This window comes from Rhizoctonia solani, chromosome 6, assembly GCF_016906535.1.
Source record: "Rhizoctonia solani chromosome 6, complete sequence".
NCBI lineage: Eukaryota > Fungi > Basidiomycota > Agaricomycetes > Cantharellales > Ceratobasidiaceae > Rhizoctonia > Rhizoctonia solani.
Genome location: NC_057375.1, coordinates 2,337,149 through 2,354,179, shown reverse-complemented (window position 1 = coordinate 2,354,179; position 17,031 = coordinate 2,337,149). Strand labels below are relative to the sequence as shown.

The following is a 17,031-nucleotide window of genomic DNA, read 5'->3' as shown; positions in this document are numbered from 1 at the left end:
CGTTTTTATCCCACCCACCATCCCGTAGGTCACGAGAGCTGGTTTGGGCCGCCCGCCCACGAGCCAGACTCGTGGTCGGGTGCCCCCGGTCCTCCCTCGCTGCTTCGCAGCCGCGGGGGTTCCCCAACCTCACCGGTCTGGGTTTTATGGCCAGCGCGGACGTGCGGGCAGATGATAAGGGATAATTGTCGTTTATGCGTGTCTATAATAACTATAATTAGATGGATTGAATAATGGATCCGCAGAGTATTACATATTGAATAAAAGGTAAAACAGTCAAACTACAGGACCAGTATCTCACTTGTATATACACGACATAGCTCAATACGATCAAGAGTACGACTGCAGCAAAAGCTATTAGTCGGTATGTACATGAACAAGCACCTGTTCAAGACTAGTGGACTGAGATTTTCTCGGTGATATAATTTGGGTTTCAGGATTGTCCCTAGCTTGAATTGCCGTCTCGAGGGCTTTAGTCCGGCGGTTGGGAGGGGCGTTTCAATATAAGACTCTAGTTCTCGACCATCCTTTTCGACTAGTCGTAGTAGATCTAAGGGACGTTGGAGACGGGTGTACGAGGTGATGGAAAGAGATGCATATCCGCGTATGCGGGCACGTGCTATATACATGCGGTTGGGGAGCATACCCCCGTGTACCCCCTGCTCCAACATGTATAACCGTCGGTGTCGAGAGGCTGCTGTATAATCTTTTTCATTATTATCCTGAGTACTTGTGACTGAATCCAGGCTACTGCCGAGTCTGAACGGCAACTCTCGAGCACTAATATCCGTGTACCATGTATAGGAATATTGTAAGCACAATTTAGAACATCCCTCAACTGTGACTCACCTGTATGCGGACCCCGAGCGGACCCCAAATGGAGTTTGGTGTAGTCTTATCGTCCGTCGCTTCATGGTGAACTCTATGGTGTTCCTTGTAGCCACCCATGTGAATAATTCAAGTTCACGTTGGACTTGATCAAAGGTTTTGGTTTCAAGCCTCGAGTTGCTCCCGAGCATGGCCTTGATTTATTTTTTCAACTCTTCCTCGCTATGTGAATCCAAGTTACTAGTGAGATGAAAAAATGCCCAAAGTTGAGTCGCCGCAAAATACTGTTGGCTATGGGCGTGTAACTGCGTGGTCCATGCATAGGTATTTTCAAGAGTTGACAGAACTGGACGATTATTTATGACGTTGACCATATCAGGGTCGGGTTTGGGAAGCCAACATTGGGACAGACTTAACCTATGCTTCGGCTGCTGTGTATAATGTGTGGGTTCTGTACGCGGTACAAGAGGGGAAGCCTGTGGCCACCCGCAGGCGGCCTAGTGGCGTTGACCAGGCCACTCAAGACTGTGACTCTCCGGATAGAAGGCTTGGGTGGCAGAGAACCGCACATAGATGGATATGTTAGGAGTGAAACCGCAGTGAGATGGGTAATAAGTAAAAATAACGTGAAAATGCGGCAGAAATTGAGGGATGGCGGGTGGGTGCTGAAAAATGTGAGAACAGCCTGAGTTCTCACGCTCAGTACACCATTCCAAGATCGCAGTATGGAATGGTGTCTAGGTGACTCATGTGGGGCGGTTTGCCTTGTTTGTATGTAGCTCTCATATTTGCTAGTTATATATGGACGTGTATTTTTTTAAAAAAAGCTGACACACGCGATTGCGACCTCCGCCCTCGGTCAAGTATCGCATGCGATGCCTCCGCACGCCGCGGCTTACATGACCACGTTTACTGTATCACAATAGGTACAGGAATGGGCCCTGTTTGAACTCGATCACGCACCTCAAATCGCTTATATGATAATAGTTTGAATCCTGACGACCTAGGCCTCAAGTCTCAAGGAGATAAGCTCAGGTCTGCGAAGACATCTGAACTCGCTGATTAATTTCTAATTAGTTTTGCTGCACAACGTAGTCAAATTGTTCTAGTAATAATTTACTAAACCGACTGAGATGTGAGCACAACTCAAGGGCCGGATGGGCCACCTGGGTTAGACATAGGGGGCAGGGAAAAGGAGCGGAAAAATACACCAAGCGCGTTCCTCGACCCGTTTGTCAACATGATCTAATCAACGTTCGAAATTGCTGGATGAGCTAAAGGTCACGTGGATGAGTGGTGAACGTTGAGCGGTTTGCCTTATTTGCATGTATTTCCTTAAATCCGAATGGTAGTAAAAAATGGATACAGGACTTTGCAGGCGCTGGCTTCCTAGCCCCGCACGGCCTATACTAGTGGCCTTCGCAAGGCCAGAAATAGCAAATTCCAGCGCTCGTTGGCCGGAATTTCCTGCCTGCATGATCTCATTTCTCTGTAGCTGTCGTAGAGACAGAACGACTGCCCGGCCATGTTACGTGTGGGAATAGTGGCGTAATTGGAGTAAAAATGGGAGCCGAGGAGCTCGGTGATTCCGGGGTCATGTATGACAAGGGTATCACTTTCGAGGGGTTTGACTGTAGCTAAGTGCCTGAAATGTTATATTCTGTATACAAAAGGTTGACGCAGCCACAATTCCGATGAGGATCCGAATACCAAGGTCATCGCCGATTATCTCACGGTCGTCGTGGAATTGAATAGAAATGGTATGTCTAGCGTTCCGAATAACCGGATGGGTGTCACAAAGCTGAAGCTCTAGATCTGGAGCTACAAATAGAAGGTGCGGATGTGCATATACCTGGTTGGCTCCATAGATAACATACGGAGTAAGACAGTGCTGTTCCGAAAAGGCTTACTCTTCACACTTGAATAGAAGGTGGTTAGTTGTGTGATGTCAATGTTACTTCCTCCTATCTGTCAAAATGCTCTCTTTTGGCCTGTACATGACGTTTTGCTAGAGGCCTTGGGTCAAGCAAGGTATGTCATCATGAATACCTGCGGACTCCATTCAGTTATACTAAGTTGGCAAGCTCTATTCAATGGCCTTGAATATAAATGTTGTTGCATGAAGGCTTCACCTCCCCACCAGTAGTCCTGTGTTGTTATCCGCCCGCAATGACTACAAAACAATTCATCTTCACCCATACTTCCGAGTGCACCAACAAGGACTTCAGATCTGAGGTCGACCTTGATGACATTCAGGGCGATGTGGTGTATGTATATTTTACTGTAAATTTCTGCAATTCTGAGAGCTTACTTGCACCAAACAGTGTCCAGTTTCCAAAACGTGTGAAGATTTTATTTTCTTTAAGATCCGTGATGGAGGTATGTAATAATGGGAGAGGTTGGAGTATTACTAAGGCACATTCTTATAGCATTATTTAAGCAGCACACAATGCCAAGCATATTGCCCAAAATATCATCTGCTAAAGCTGTGATTGGCACGAGAGAGAGTATTGCACACTTCAAAGCTACAGGGGCCAAGGATTGTTGTCTACAGGATTTATTAACATCGGATTTACCTATAATGGCCTTAAAATTCTAGGCCTTGACCCCGAGAGCTCTATGCTGGTTTTGAAACTCCCGACGTTCTCAAGCAAGGCCAATTGGTGTGCGCTGAAAAACTAGGCGATCCTATGGAAGACGGGAAGCCAAAAGAATGGATCGACGAATTTAAGAAGCAGCATGACCAAATTCATGGCATCCTACTTATTGCAGGCGATTCGGATTCTACTCTACAAAAATTCAGAGACGATGTCAAGTTAGCCTTGGGCAATAATGCAGAAGTAATTTACGAGCTTAGAGGTCAGGTCCGCCCTGGTGCTAACAAGGTTGGTCTTCCTGATTTCATTTGTGGGTCGGTTAATCTATCGTTTGTGCTCCAGGGTCATGAACATTTTGGTTGGTAAGCAATGGCGATTATAATCCTGGTAAATTTGGTTATGAACTCTATTAGGAAGGACGGTATCTCGAATCCATGGTTGAAGGGCGTATTTTGTGAATGCCAGAAATTTCCGGACAATTAGAAGCTGAACGCGGTATGTAAGAACTGATTTCGATAGAGTCTCGAGTCATTAATCATCAATTCCGTCTTGATATTTTCAAGGAAACATTTTGGTGGGACACCCAGGCGATAATGACCGCACGAGCAGCGATAAAAGCAAGGCTTTTAAGCGACCTGGTTGGGCTAAAAATGGAAGCTATATGGCCTTTAGACAGTATGATCAATTGGTTCCGGAATTTCACAAATGGACAGTGGACAACGCTATCGACCTAAAAATACCTGGAATGTCACCCGATCAGCTCAGGGAGAAGGGTGCTGCGCTGCGTGCTGCTCAGTTAGTTGGACGATGGCCAAGCGGTTTGTTTTTTTATAACACTTCGATGGCCAAATGTTGACTCAATTCCTGTCTTTTAGGAACACCTTTGGAACTCTCGCCGCACGAAGATAACCTATCCATTGCCAGCAATCCCAAACGAGTTAACGATTTCTTATTCAAGCCTGATGATCAAACGAAATGTCCATTCTCTGCCCACATTCGTAAACTGAACCCCCGGGTTGACTATTCAAATTCCGACAATGATAGGCTCAAGTTTAACTTTGGCGAAAACAGTATCATACGAGCCGGGATTGCATACGGACCTGGTATGAGCATGCTGAGCCACATAGCAAAGAGCACAAACTAATTCTACGTTCATCCCAACCCTGTAATTGCAGAGGTAGAACCTGAAGAGAATAAAGAACACAAGACGCGACATAGCCGTGGGCTAGCTTTTGTTGCTTACCAAAATGACATTATCCAAGGGTTTCAATTGCAGCAGACTGGTGAGACTCTATGCATATGACATCGCTTAATTATACACTGAACTCCTAATCTATGGTAGCCTGGGCGAACAACACTGAATTCCCCCCAACCAAACACAATGGCCCAAACTTCGATTTCTGGGGACTAGATCCCTTGATTGGGCAGAACCAACAGTCGCAACCAGCTGAGGCCCGTGTAACGACTGATAATGTGGGAAACAGTGTCAATATCGGGCGATTCATTATTCCACGCGGAGGCGCCTACTTCTTTGTCCCGCCGCTCCAAACTCTGAAGCAGCTATGCGCCGTTCACATGTAATATATGCGTCCATTAAATGAAGTGAATTTGACTGAGATACGGAACGTATGTATAGCATCGAGAACGCAGGTGTTTTGGGGACAAATTCAAATAAATTTCCGGCCTGACTATAACATACTACATACCTTAGTCTCGATCATAATATTAATCTAGCAAACTGAGACTCGTAGGGGATTTCTCGCTGGCCCCATATACTAGATGCAAAAGCGAACACGTTGTATGGATGCATGTATCGCTCGAGCCATGATGCTGACATCGCAACACGAGAGCATCACTCCCATAAGTCAAGTTAGCGGATAAGTAGCATGCGCCTAAACGTTAGGGTATTTTTGTAAGTCATAGCTCCCTGTTAGTGGCATGACCTAGGTACTCTTGATCCCTAGATGCTTTTGCCCCTAATTACGTGAGACATGTTACGAACAAAATCCTCTTCGATAGCACGGATTGGGAACACGTGCCACGCAAAACGATGCAGCGAACCACCGTGTCTGCGTTTTCGAGAGCTCAAGCATGACTCTACAGTCTTACATCTTACATCGTTCATGCATTGTTCATCATGAATGACCTGTCCAGGATGTCACGTATATAGTTGGTAAAACCATGTCCGAGTGATTGCACATCTCTTTTGTAAAGTTCTGACTGGGATGCCGATTCCGCCATATGCCAGCCACCCATTGAGCGTTTAGCCACTGGAGCTTATGGACTGAAATGAGATACCATTTCACCGGTGATATATAAAAAAATAGGTAAACAGGCTGTTCCTCATCGATAGAAATGGCCCAAAGTCTACAATTGGTTGGTGGGGGCATGAAAATTGCTCAAGCAGACGTCTGGTTTGATCAATCGTACATACAAGCAGTTCATCTGGTAATAAACACCGCGTCATTTTGGCTCTCAACACAAAGATCTCCAACAGCAATTTACATATCAAACATCTAGGGGATTGGGAACTGAAAGGTGTCGCGTGAACTTGTAGAACCATTCTCTAGACAAATTTTCCTCCTTTTTGATTTGTATGGAGGACTTATTCAATTGTTGGTGTATACCAACAGATGTCAAATGAATGCTGTTGAGACTCGGATCGTGTATACCAGCCTCAGACCTTTCCATTGCGTTGGGTATAAGTTTATAATTGAGCGGACTCTTCGCCGCATCACTTCATCATGTGAGACCGCGGGAATGGTTACTTGTACACGTATCGATGTCAGAAGACGGCGGATCGATGAATACTACTTGTTTTGCCTGATAATTAGACTCTTTCACGGACGCGGCTACTTTTTGGTGACCATACATTCACTATAAACTCCAGTAGCTGACTGCATGACAAGTGACTGATATGAGGCGGATTCGGCATCCGGATTAGGACTCAATGAACTACCTCAACAATTGCACGGGAGCTATTTCCGAACCCAGCGGAAGATGGCATAGTCTATTCTTACGACCTTTGCTTTACAGCTGGTTGCGTATCGATAGACCGTTTACAGTGGGGAGCATAGGGACAAAGTTAGGGTTAAATTAATTACTAAGCAGTGATCTTCCAGCATTTTGGTTGTCCCCCAGATGAAATCTAAGTGATACTCAGGGCCGCCATTCACTCTCTACATGCGCGTGTCATTATCCTTATGTCAAGTATAAACCTCACTTGCTCTCTCTGACTTGTACTGCCTGCAGAATGTTTGTATTAGCCCGATGTAAGTATAGTTTTGCGACGGAGCTTGTGAAGGACGCAAAACTTATACTGGGCCGACCAGGCCGTTGCGTGTTGCCCTTACTACTGTAATAGCCCTCATGTTTGTGCCCTGTTTGTTGCACCCTGCTCTCGGCGCTTACGCCGTTCGCCCTGCCTCTTCCATTCTACGTTCGGCGAGCACAACGTGCTCGCTGCAGAGCTTATCCAGTCCGTCTTCCCCGCTTTTTCTCTTTGTATGTTCCCACCCGCCCGCGCCTTCTCTACACGCATACGATCCGGTTCGGCCGCCCACCCAGCTCGCTTGGTGGCTCGGCCCCGGTGGCACCCCGGTTCGGCGTACCGCCTCTCCGGCTCCCACCCCCATGCGTCTGCCGGTCTGGATCGTACGCGCATCTTTTTTCCCCTTGTCATGTATGCATCTCTTCTCGTCTTTGTTCATCACGTGCCGGCCCAAGGCCCAGTTGCAGATTGTTGTAAGCCGTCTGGAGGCATCGTTATTACACCACCAGGAATGTGACAATGTATCAGCGATTGGGATACGACGGGTTGACACCAAGGGCTCCGAGCATACAACAGTCATTATATGCAGAAGAAGTCTCAGGTTTTCGAGGGCCTTGGGCGTGACCTAGGTGATACTCTTGGCCTTGACTGAAGAGCCAGAGTCATCGCATAAAGAGCATGGCACTGGATATGGGGATGTGTAGCGGCGGAAAGGATGAATCTCTGCGTATGCGGGTACGTTCTATATACATGCGACTGGGGCGCATACCCCCGTGTGCCCCCTAACTCAAACGCCCCTGGTAGTCCGATTCAAAGCTGCCCGTCGTTGGGTAAATCATTCACTAACACTGGTAGGTTTGTTTATTTGATGAAGCGATGTCCGCTCACTTTTGTGAAATACTAAGACTACTAGATCGCGACCAATTTGCCAGTGTAGGATGGCGGACAATATAAAATTTCGCATACATGATCAGTGATTGCGCGCGACCAGTGGTTACATAAGCATCATTACTGCCCTAAACCAGACCCTAAAGGCGTCGCCGTGCAGCGGTCTATCGGTGTGCAACCAGCGGTAAAGACTTTGGAAATCGGGCTCACTTTCAGATTTCTAACTTAAAGTTAACATATAGTGAGCTCTTGAATCAACAGCACAGATCTGGATAGGATATCTATAGTGGTATATATACATTATGCATTGCGCATATGGCTACTAAATATGTAATTCTTGAAGCGTGTCTGTATTACAGGGCCTCGGAGGACCCGTAAAACAATCTATGCAAGCCCATATCACAGCTGTAATTCTCCGAGTGGGACGGATTAGGTAATTTATGTACTTCAACTGCCACATATCCAGGTTCATCAGACACTGGCAGTGGTTCCACCACGGGTGTTGTTTCTGGACCAGGTTTGTCTCTGGATTGAACTGGTGGCCCGAGCTTCAAGCCCGATAGGTTGAGGCGCATTCTAACGCCAGCGGAAAGCCCTTTGCAGTCCTCTTCCATCAGTGGTATTAGATCTTGATTTCCTTGTACTCCGCGTATCTCGAGAATTAGCTTGATGATCCGCAACGTATACTCTCTTTGGTATTTTACTGCCAGTATACGAGCTTCTGTGTCCACTGGGAGACCGTTTTCTTCTAAATTATGGCAGTTGCCAATCTGTAACAGTGTACTCCCTGTACTGGTATTCAGGCGCCATGCCTATACGAACATAGTAAACATCAGAGATCATATGTAGTAAAGAGTAATCACCTTTAAGCGGAAAGTGATACGATCCCAAATGGATTGTGGACTATTGTTCTTATTTACTACTGCGCCATTTGCTGAATGGTCTCTTCTATAGTTTTCGATTATCAATGTTTCGATTTCCTCTTGAACTCGATCAAGACTTTTGTTTCGAAGCTCTGGAATGGTCCGGATCATGGCTCCAAGGTTTCTTCTCAATCGCAAACGCTTCTCCTCACTGTTAATCAAAGACACTTGCTCTGCGAGGCGGAATAGTAGCCAAAGTTGGATGGCTGAAAAATGTCGCTGGGCGTCCGACTGAGGATTCCGAGCGTAGGCATCCACAAATATTGATAGCGGCGTCATACACAAGGGTTCGGTATACAAGTGGGCGATATTTTGCGCGCATATATTATCGACAAGACCTTTGCTTAGTTTTGGTAGCTGAGATTGTGCAAGCAATTTGTTGCATTCTTGAAACTCCCAGGTTCCAGGCGAGCTACTGCAGGCGATAACCGTCAATATGGTGTATATTGAGTCAGGAAGATGGGGGGGTCGGGCTAACGGGCGCGATACGATGATAAGACCATAGACCTGGGTAGTCGCGTCAACAAATCGTTTGCGTGAAATTTTGATCATCCGTTCATCGTTGTCCCATGTATACGTTTGAGAAAGTGGAGGGGATAGCCGGGTCAAGGATTCAGTGGCACGTTGGGTGCACCAATATTCGAGAGTTTCCCAATCGTTGGCACCTTTTTCTAGGCCATATATCGAAGCATTGGATAGAATCTCAAAGCAGGCCACCCAAAATATCTCTTGCTGAAGTTTCTCATCTTCGGTGTACGTGTCCAACAGCATATGAATCGCTCGCGATGAGCAGGCTCGATGTTCAAGCTTTGAGAGCAGCCCCGTCGGGCGATGTTTCCCAATACTAGAATTCCCGTGTAATAAAACGCATAAGATGAACATGACTCCGGTTCCAAAGTCGCACGTAGAGTCCCCATAATAGTATCCATGGGCCAGCTCTTCGCAATAAGCCATACACAAATTAACCAGATTAGGGGGTATTTTGGGAGAAGTCAACAGAGATGCATATAGCGCCGCTGCCTTGGCAAGAGAATGCAGCGCAGCAGGGTGAAGTCTTTCAGTCTTGGACACAAGATGACCAGAAAGTAGTTGAGTAATTGCGCCAAGAGTCTTGGCGGTAGTTTCGGTCTCTCCTGTCAATAAATCGAGACACCGGGGCGCGACAGAATTGCCAATCTTTATTGCTTGAAAGTTGTTATCGCTTGGAACAAAGCTCCCGTCCTTAATAAAGTCAGCAATCTTTCTATTTTCGAACAACACTTGATTGGTCAGAGCTTATTGAGACCGTTGAATCAGAAGAATTCGCACCGCTCACGCTTGGCCTTGAGATCCCAAACCATCACTTTAATATCTTCTTCGGGCTTATACTTTTTGTCCACTGATATCAACGAAGAATTGAAGCCCAAAAACTTGAGACCTCGGATGTAGCGATCGTTACGAGCGTCGTCTTCATAGGAAGAATCATGCGAAACAACGAGTTGCATAATTTTCACAATCGCCTGGCATGATAGCAATGGTTCCTTTGGGAACCCCTGGCCCGCTCCGGCAATTGCTTGAAGTGCTATATCAACCGCACTCGGGGACTCGCAATGCTTTATGAGCCAACTGAGCGCGAGGCTTGTTGTAAGATCTTGAGTTAGTTGAAGCCTTTTTAGCGCATGGCTGATCCCAGAGTGGATAGGGGAGCACAAAGCACCAACAAAGTACCACGGCAAAACCGGTAAAAAGGCAGCAGTAGACCAGAATGATTCGATAAGGCTAGAGAGTACGCCGGGTGATTTGATGAAAATGCGTAACGAATACTTATCTAGAGCCATCAGAAGAGCAAATACTGCAGTTATTATCCCAGCTGGGATGTATGCAAGGGCCAAGTAAAGGTAAATAGCCCAAACGTAGAGCTGAGCTAATGCAAATGTGACCTGGGATAAAATTTTACGAATAGGCGGGTAGAGTGATAGAAGGCTGCCGGAACGCAGAATCCGGGAGACAATAGTAGTATATGGGAAAAATTCCTCAATACTCGCAATTAAGCTGGACCAGAGATAAAAGGCTAAAAACGCCCCAGCAATGCACACAATAGGGATCGCAACAGTATGGTTTAGATCCCAAAGGTAGACGCATAAGCCTACAGAGAACAACACTGTGTTATTCCCCTGTAAGTGAGAAGGTACCAATTCTATAATGTTAAAACAAACCTACATAACGATAGATGTATCATGAAGGGAAGAGCTTGAATCAACTCTTGCATTTTCCAGCGTTCGATTAGTTCCCATTTGCGTTGTCGCCGGTGTGCCTGGTCAAAGGGGTGTCCTGTGCGCTTGGCTCCAAACGAATAGCACCAGTCCTTGGCGAGCATAGCCATGAACGCAGTTGCGATGCTGAGGGTGAGGGACGTGTACCATAAGGTATTGATTATGATAGCGCTTTGGGAAGGGGCGAAATCGGATGGCCATATAATACCTTGCTTGGGTAAGGTGGGCTCTTTAACAGAGGCGTTGTTGGTAGCAATGGCTATCGCGGCTTGAGAAATAATAAGTAAAGCCGCCGCAGAGATGTCGTTGGGATCTTGCTTGAGCATACCCGAGCTTTCGATCAAAAAACTAAAGAAGTCCTTTTTTAGCATGACATGGAGGTGCTTCTTCACCGTAGTTAAACAGCACTCACGCAGCTGTTACAGCCGAGAATAATGCCGCCTATCACGATGATTCGAAGATGTCCGTAAGCTCATTGTATCAGATGAGCGGTGTTAGAACAGATGCTTACAAAAACTGCCAACCCCTTTAGTTAGTGCGGTCAGCTCAACGAAGAATTGATACCGTACGCTTACCTAATAGTGCATCCATGGACCTTTTAGCAGAGGTTTCAGTAACATACATCGCCTGTACGAAGGTTCCTCACTCACTTTTCCCATCCTTCAATCATCTCCTTATCCCATTTTTCAGTCTCCCCCACGTAGACCTTCCAAACCCTCGCCTCCCTGCCCAACTCTGCGCCACGTTCGTCGGGTCTCAGATATGACCACTCATCGTGCAAATGCGACTATCGGACAAAAGTGTGGTAACGATTGTTTTCAGTTTTCTCACGCATAACTCTGGGGTATGGGCACATTGGATTCACCTTGGTATTTACATCTTCCCTTTTTGATTGTCCGGAGTGTTTTATCTTCTCTCCGGGGCACTGGCAGTGAGTTGGAGATTGTGGGTGCCCACCGAGCGACTGTTAAAAACATTTCATTGACTTCATATGAGATACGGAATCGATGCCTATCGAGAAGACATACACGTACTGTTTTCTCGGCGGGGTTCTCGAGGATGTCTGGAGTGTAGAGCTCTACTGGAAGACTTGAACTTCGTTGGTTACCTATACATCGATGACGAGGTAAGAGAACATCCATTGTGGATGGGGTGGTCTAGACTGTAGTAGTGCATTATAAGTTGTCCGTTGGGCGCTCGTGCCTTTCAACTGACATTAGTCTAACGCTTTACCTAGAATGTCAAGAGCGCGTTACTAGCGCTAACATGCTAGCGCTCACTTTATTTCCTGAGCACAGCTTCCGAGTCAACTGTCCGCACGCAAGTCAGAGTCAATTGAGTCGTTTAGAGGACGTCCTTCGAACGTCCTTTTAGTGCGATCAGCGCCGCAAGGGTACGTTTCAAAGGACCTCCCCTCGATAACCAAACATTGGACCCTACACCTATTCGCAACTACGCCGATGCCGATGATCTGCATATATTGTAGAAAGAATAATCTTGTAAATAGAATTATATGAATACAAAACGATAGTAAAGACAGTAGTGTGAATCGAGAGAAAGAAAAGAGAGGTGGGGTATTATACGGTCGAGTGCACCCGTATTTATACCTTTACATTATAGTCGAGTCATCTAGTATATGACTAGGCATCGTCGCTTGACTCGATTACATGCATATTCCAGTACATTCCAGATTCTTCTTGTATTTACTACAATATACATGATATTTCTACACTCCCCCTTAATCAGGCAAGCGAAGATACACGTAAAAGAAAGATTACATTCATTCAGTCTCATTCAGATTTCAGTCTTTGGGTTACTGTAGTCGTCATAAATCGAACAACGCGGCGCCTGCGCCGCGTGACGCAAAATTTGGGTTTTGGACGAACAACGAAGCGGTTTTTCATTGTGACTGCGTAGATCTGAACAACCAGCTATTGGGGGTCGATGACACCCAATTTACGTCTCCGGGTCTCGCCATATGTACATAAATAGCTAAATTTACTTCTTTCCTCTGCTGCATTCTCACTCGACTGTCACTCCTTTCTGTTTTTTCTATCTACCTACACTCATTCCAGCTATTCTCGCTCGCATCTAATCTTCTATCTTAACACCTAGTATACTTAATGACGCTGATTATTTCCTACTTCTCAAAAGCCACCCCCCGAACAGATCAAGGAGCAAGACGAACGTGGGATCGAGCAAATTCAACACAATTGTCAGTGGAAACAAGCCCAAGATTTGTCGAAAAGCAACCAAAAGCGGCAACACAAGCGCCAGGGGGCAGCAGAGCGACAGCGAAAGCACCAGCATAACGTTGCTTTGGCCGAAGCCTCACAAGGCCTTCGTAATCCGGTAACACTTCATCGAATCAAGGTAAGATTTCCAGCTCACTTTTAAATCATAAATCGCTCACGTTCCCTAGGTTATGAAGCTTGTTTGTGAAAAGTTACCAACAACCAATGCTGAGAACTCAAAAAAGCGACGTGCATCGCCAACAAACTACTTTGGGCCAACTCAATTTGCTATGATTGAACGCGCAGCAGCCCTCTGTGAATTTTTGCACCCAGAGCTGATTGTCAAGGAGCTCAAGCTTGGACCCAATGGCACATTATTCCAGGCGCTTCAACGTGGTACAGTTTTTCACTGGATTAAGGACAATCATTCCGGGTGGACCAACAAAGTGATGGATTGTGTTGCACATGCTGCAGAGTCAAAAAAGAAGGTCAAACCACTGCATGTTGGCAGCAAGGGCTCAAAACTTGGTTGGCCAGCACAACTAGTATGTAAATAACACGCATATATGTCACATATCTGACTAACATTATGTACAGGACAAATATCCCCAAGTGCTCAAAAACATTGTGCAGCTTCTCTCAAACATCCAATGTGCTGGTTGTCTCATCACACACTCTGTTACCCAAGGTGTAACATTGGGTTTTATCCTTGCAGATGCACCCAAGCTCTTCCATGACCCCCTGTCCTGGACATGGTCACATGACCAGTACAAGTGGTTGCATGCTGGCCCAAGCCCAAATTTGGGGGGTAGCAGGTGTAATCATGGGTTGTCAGCAGAGGAATAATAGGGCTCTGTTGTACACCACTGTAAGGTGGGTACTTGCTAATGGAACAGGCGCTTAAGGCCATACAACTAGTACACTGCTTACGTAACCAACTATCTAAGGCTATACTAATGTTGCTTAGGGCAACCTACTACTATCAACTGTTGGTGCAAAGGGGCCTAAGGCCTGGGAGGTGTGATGAGTAAGAGGGGTGGTGAGCATCTGAGAACTACTGGGGCCAGCTACTTAGCTGGCTGACTAATCCTCCTCAATGAGGATGAGACAAGGTAAAATTGACTTGGGGTTTCCAAGCAATTTTCCTGCTGTATATATATGCAAAGGGGCGCTATCTACATGGTCTGTGCGCGTGAGAAAAGAAGTACATAATGGAGATAAGAAGAGTGCTGCAGGCTGCGCAGAAGCGTGGATTTCTCCTAAGCGCCCTTGGCATGGCATCTTGGCGCGGCATCTTGGCATAATAAGCGCCAAGGTCACGTGATTAAAAAACACAAGATAAAGGGTTTGTAAAAAATAGTGAAAATATCAGAAAAATTGTCTGGATCTAGTGGTATAGGTAAGGAGGTTATAACAGGCTCTATGGCTTAGTGGTCAAGCTGGTTCAATTCCAGCTAGTTCTATTTTCCTCTGTTTATGACACCCCCAGTTTAAATGCTCTGACTCTTTTGTCCAAAGATTGATGTGCAATGAGCTGAATTGGACATGGCAATCAACAACTCAAGATAAGGCCAAGCTTCCCAACAAATAGGAAGATCACTGCCTTGACCTTGCTCACCATTTGGCTTGGAACGTCCTCCAGTACAACATCCCTCCCAAACTGATCATTAACACCAATCAAACTGGGGTTTCTTACCTGGGTACTGGAACCAAGACTTGGGAGCTCCAGGGATCCTCTCAGGTTTCAGGAGTTGGCAAAGAAGAGAAGCAACAATTTATGCTAATGGCTGCTGTTACTGCTGCTGGGCAGATATTACCCTACCAAGCTATCTACAAGGGTCAAACTGCTGTCTCACTCCCATCAGTGCAGGCAGACTTGCTTTGTGAAGCATACAAGTTTGTATTCACACCTGGAGGGAATAAGCATTGGAGTACACTTGATGCTATGATGATTGTGAGTTTATTACATCTCCAATGCCACAGAAGCATGCTCAAACAGGTGTTTGACAACTCAGTGGGTTCTCAAAGCTCTTGTGCCATTCATTGAACATGAGTGGCACCATCTCAAGCAATTGCATCTGCAGAAGGCAATTTTACTCCTTGATTGTTGGGCTGTGCATCAGGAGGAACCCTTCCAGAAGTGGCTCCAGAGTAGCTTTCCTTGGCTGATCTTACTTTATGTTCCTGGAGGATGTAAGTTATTGTTTTCTTCACACCCAATCCATCTAATTCTATTGGAAATTGATAGGTACATCTGTTGCCCAACCATGCAACATGGGTGTCAATTGGCCACTCAAGCACCAAATTAAGTTGTTGTGCATTGAATGGTTGGCAGAAACTACCAAGAAACAGCTTTGCCAAGGGGTGAAACCCAAGAACATTGTCATGGACTCCACTCCTGCAACTCTTTGCAATGCCAGCATTGGTTAGATCACAGACTCATGGAAATGGTTGCAAGACCACCTGCAGGTCATTCTTGTTACACCCTCTTTACATATACCATTGGAGTTGCCATATTTTTCTAATATTTTTACTATTTTTTCCGAACTCTTTGTCTTATGTTTTTCAATCATGTGATCTTGGTGCTTGTTATGCCAAGATGCTGCGCCAAGATGCTGTGCCAAGGGCGCTTAGGAGAAATCCACACTTCTGTGCAGCCTGCAGCATTCTTCTTATTTCCCATGTAGTCTTCTTTTTCACACACGCACAGACCACATGTATTTACCCTCTTGTCTATATATACAGCAGGGAAATTGCTTGGAGACCCCAAGTTGATTTTACCTTGTCTCATATTCATTGAGAAGGATCATCCAGCCCACTAAGTAGCTGGCCCCCCAGTAGTAATGCACACTTACCCCCTACCTTGACCTACCACACCTCCAGGCCTCTGGCCCCTTTGTTGCATAAATAGTTAGATAGTAGCCACCTTAAGCAGATCAGCAGTCAGTAGTACAGCCTAGATAGTTAGTTAGATTAGCAGTGTCTGTAGTAGTACAGCCACAAGCGCCTGTCCCACCAGCGTGTACCCCACCTTACAGTGGAGTACAACAATTCTTGATGCATGGCATTGGGCTGAATTCAAGGGCTGGAATTTATCTTATGATTTTCTCACTTCCCCAGCAAATCAGACTACAGTGCACTATCAATTTTTTGATGATTGGGAATTTGCACTCTTGGTCATCAATACTTGTCTTACTGGCAAAGACTCCAAGTTCAAAGGGGAAGATGACACCCCTGATTATGACAATGACTACTTGGTTGATCCTCTTGTTCTGTGTTGTGACCCAACTGTATGGTTGGTCACGTGCTAGTGGTGTGTTGTACACCACTGTAAGGTGGGTACTTGCTAGAGGTGGGTGCTTGGGGCTGTATCTACTACAAGGTAAAGCTGACTAATCTATCCTAATAGGCTAAACTACTGTATAACTAGTTGCTTAAGGCAACAACTAACTAACTACTGTTGAGGCAAAGGGGCCAGAGGCCTGGAGGTGTGATAGGTCAAAATAAAGGGGTAATGTCGTGAGCCACTGTAAGGTGGTCACACACTAGTGGGAATGGGCGCTTAGGGCCGTAACTAGTACAAGACACTGCTGACTAATCTACTAAACTAGGCTATACTAATACCGCTTAAGGCGGCCTGCTACTTCTATACTACTGTGGGGGGGCCTTAGGCCTGGGAGGTGTGGTGAGTGAAGATAAGGGAGTAACTTCTGAAGGTTAAGGGGCCGGCTACTTAGCTGGCTGGATATCCTCCTCAATGAATCTGAGACGAGGTAAAATCAACTTGGGGTCTCCAAGTGATTTTCCTGCTGTATATATAGACAAAGCACACTATCTACATGGTCTGTGCGCGTGAGAGAAAGAAGTACAGAGGACAAATGAGAAGCGTGCTGCAGGCTGCGCAGAAGCGTGGATTTCTCCTAAGCGCCCTTGGCACGGCATCTCGGCGCGGCATCTCGGCATAATAAGCGCCGAGATCACGTGATCAAAAAACATAAGATATGAAGTCTGTAAAAAATACTAAAAATAATAGAAAAT

General features: G+C 46.0%; 3 protein-coding genes across 3 annotated transcripts; 2 read left to right on the top strand and 1 right to left on the bottom strand.

The window, feature by feature from the left end:
- Positions 1 to 2,997: 2,997 nt before the first annotated feature.
- RhiXN_06156 (Dyp-type peroxidase family) lies at positions 2,998 to 5,006 on the top strand (the record flags this gene model as incomplete). The annotated part of the gene is made up of 9 exons (XM_043325972.1): positions 2,998 to 3,095; positions 3,153 to 3,207; positions 3,444 to 3,787; positions 3,839 to 3,846; positions 3,909 to 3,920; positions 3,989 to 4,243; positions 4,301 to 4,528; positions 4,601 to 4,708; positions 4,768 to 5,006. 9 exons carry the CDS (start codon positions 2,998 to 3,000, stop codon positions 5,004 to 5,006), a joined length of 1,347 nt encoding a protein of 448 aa, XP_043181404.1.
- A 2,931-nt stretch (positions 5,007 to 7,937) lies between these two features.
- Positions 7,938 to 11,901, bottom strand: RhiXN_06155 (Hybrid signal transduction histidine kinase; the record flags this gene model as incomplete). Its single annotated transcript, XM_043325971.1, has 10 exons — positions 7,938 to 8,396; positions 8,448 to 9,750; positions 9,816 to 10,632; positions 10,707 to 11,107; positions 11,172 to 11,200; positions 11,271 to 11,275; positions 11,335 to 11,354; positions 11,410 to 11,546; positions 11,625 to 11,723; positions 11,794 to 11,901. 10 exons carry the CDS (start codon positions 11,899 to 11,901, stop codon positions 7,938 to 7,940), a joined length of 3,378 nt encoding a protein of 1,125 aa, XP_043181403.1.
- Positions 11,902 to 12,703: 802 nt separating this feature from the next.
- On the top strand, positions 12,704 to 15,423 carry RhiXN_06154 (DDE superfamily endonuclease; the record flags this gene model as incomplete). Its single annotated transcript, XM_043325970.1, has 8 exons — positions 12,704 to 12,739; positions 12,914 to 13,132; positions 13,182 to 13,538; positions 13,591 to 13,760; positions 13,961 to 13,985; positions 14,636 to 14,947; positions 15,009 to 15,186; positions 15,242 to 15,423. The coding sequence occupies 8 exons, from the start codon at positions 12,704 to 12,706 to the stop codon at positions 15,421 to 15,423; spliced, it is 1,479 nt and encodes a 492-aa protein (XP_043181402.1).
- Between the last annotated feature and the right edge of the window lie 1,608 nt (positions 15,424 to 17,031).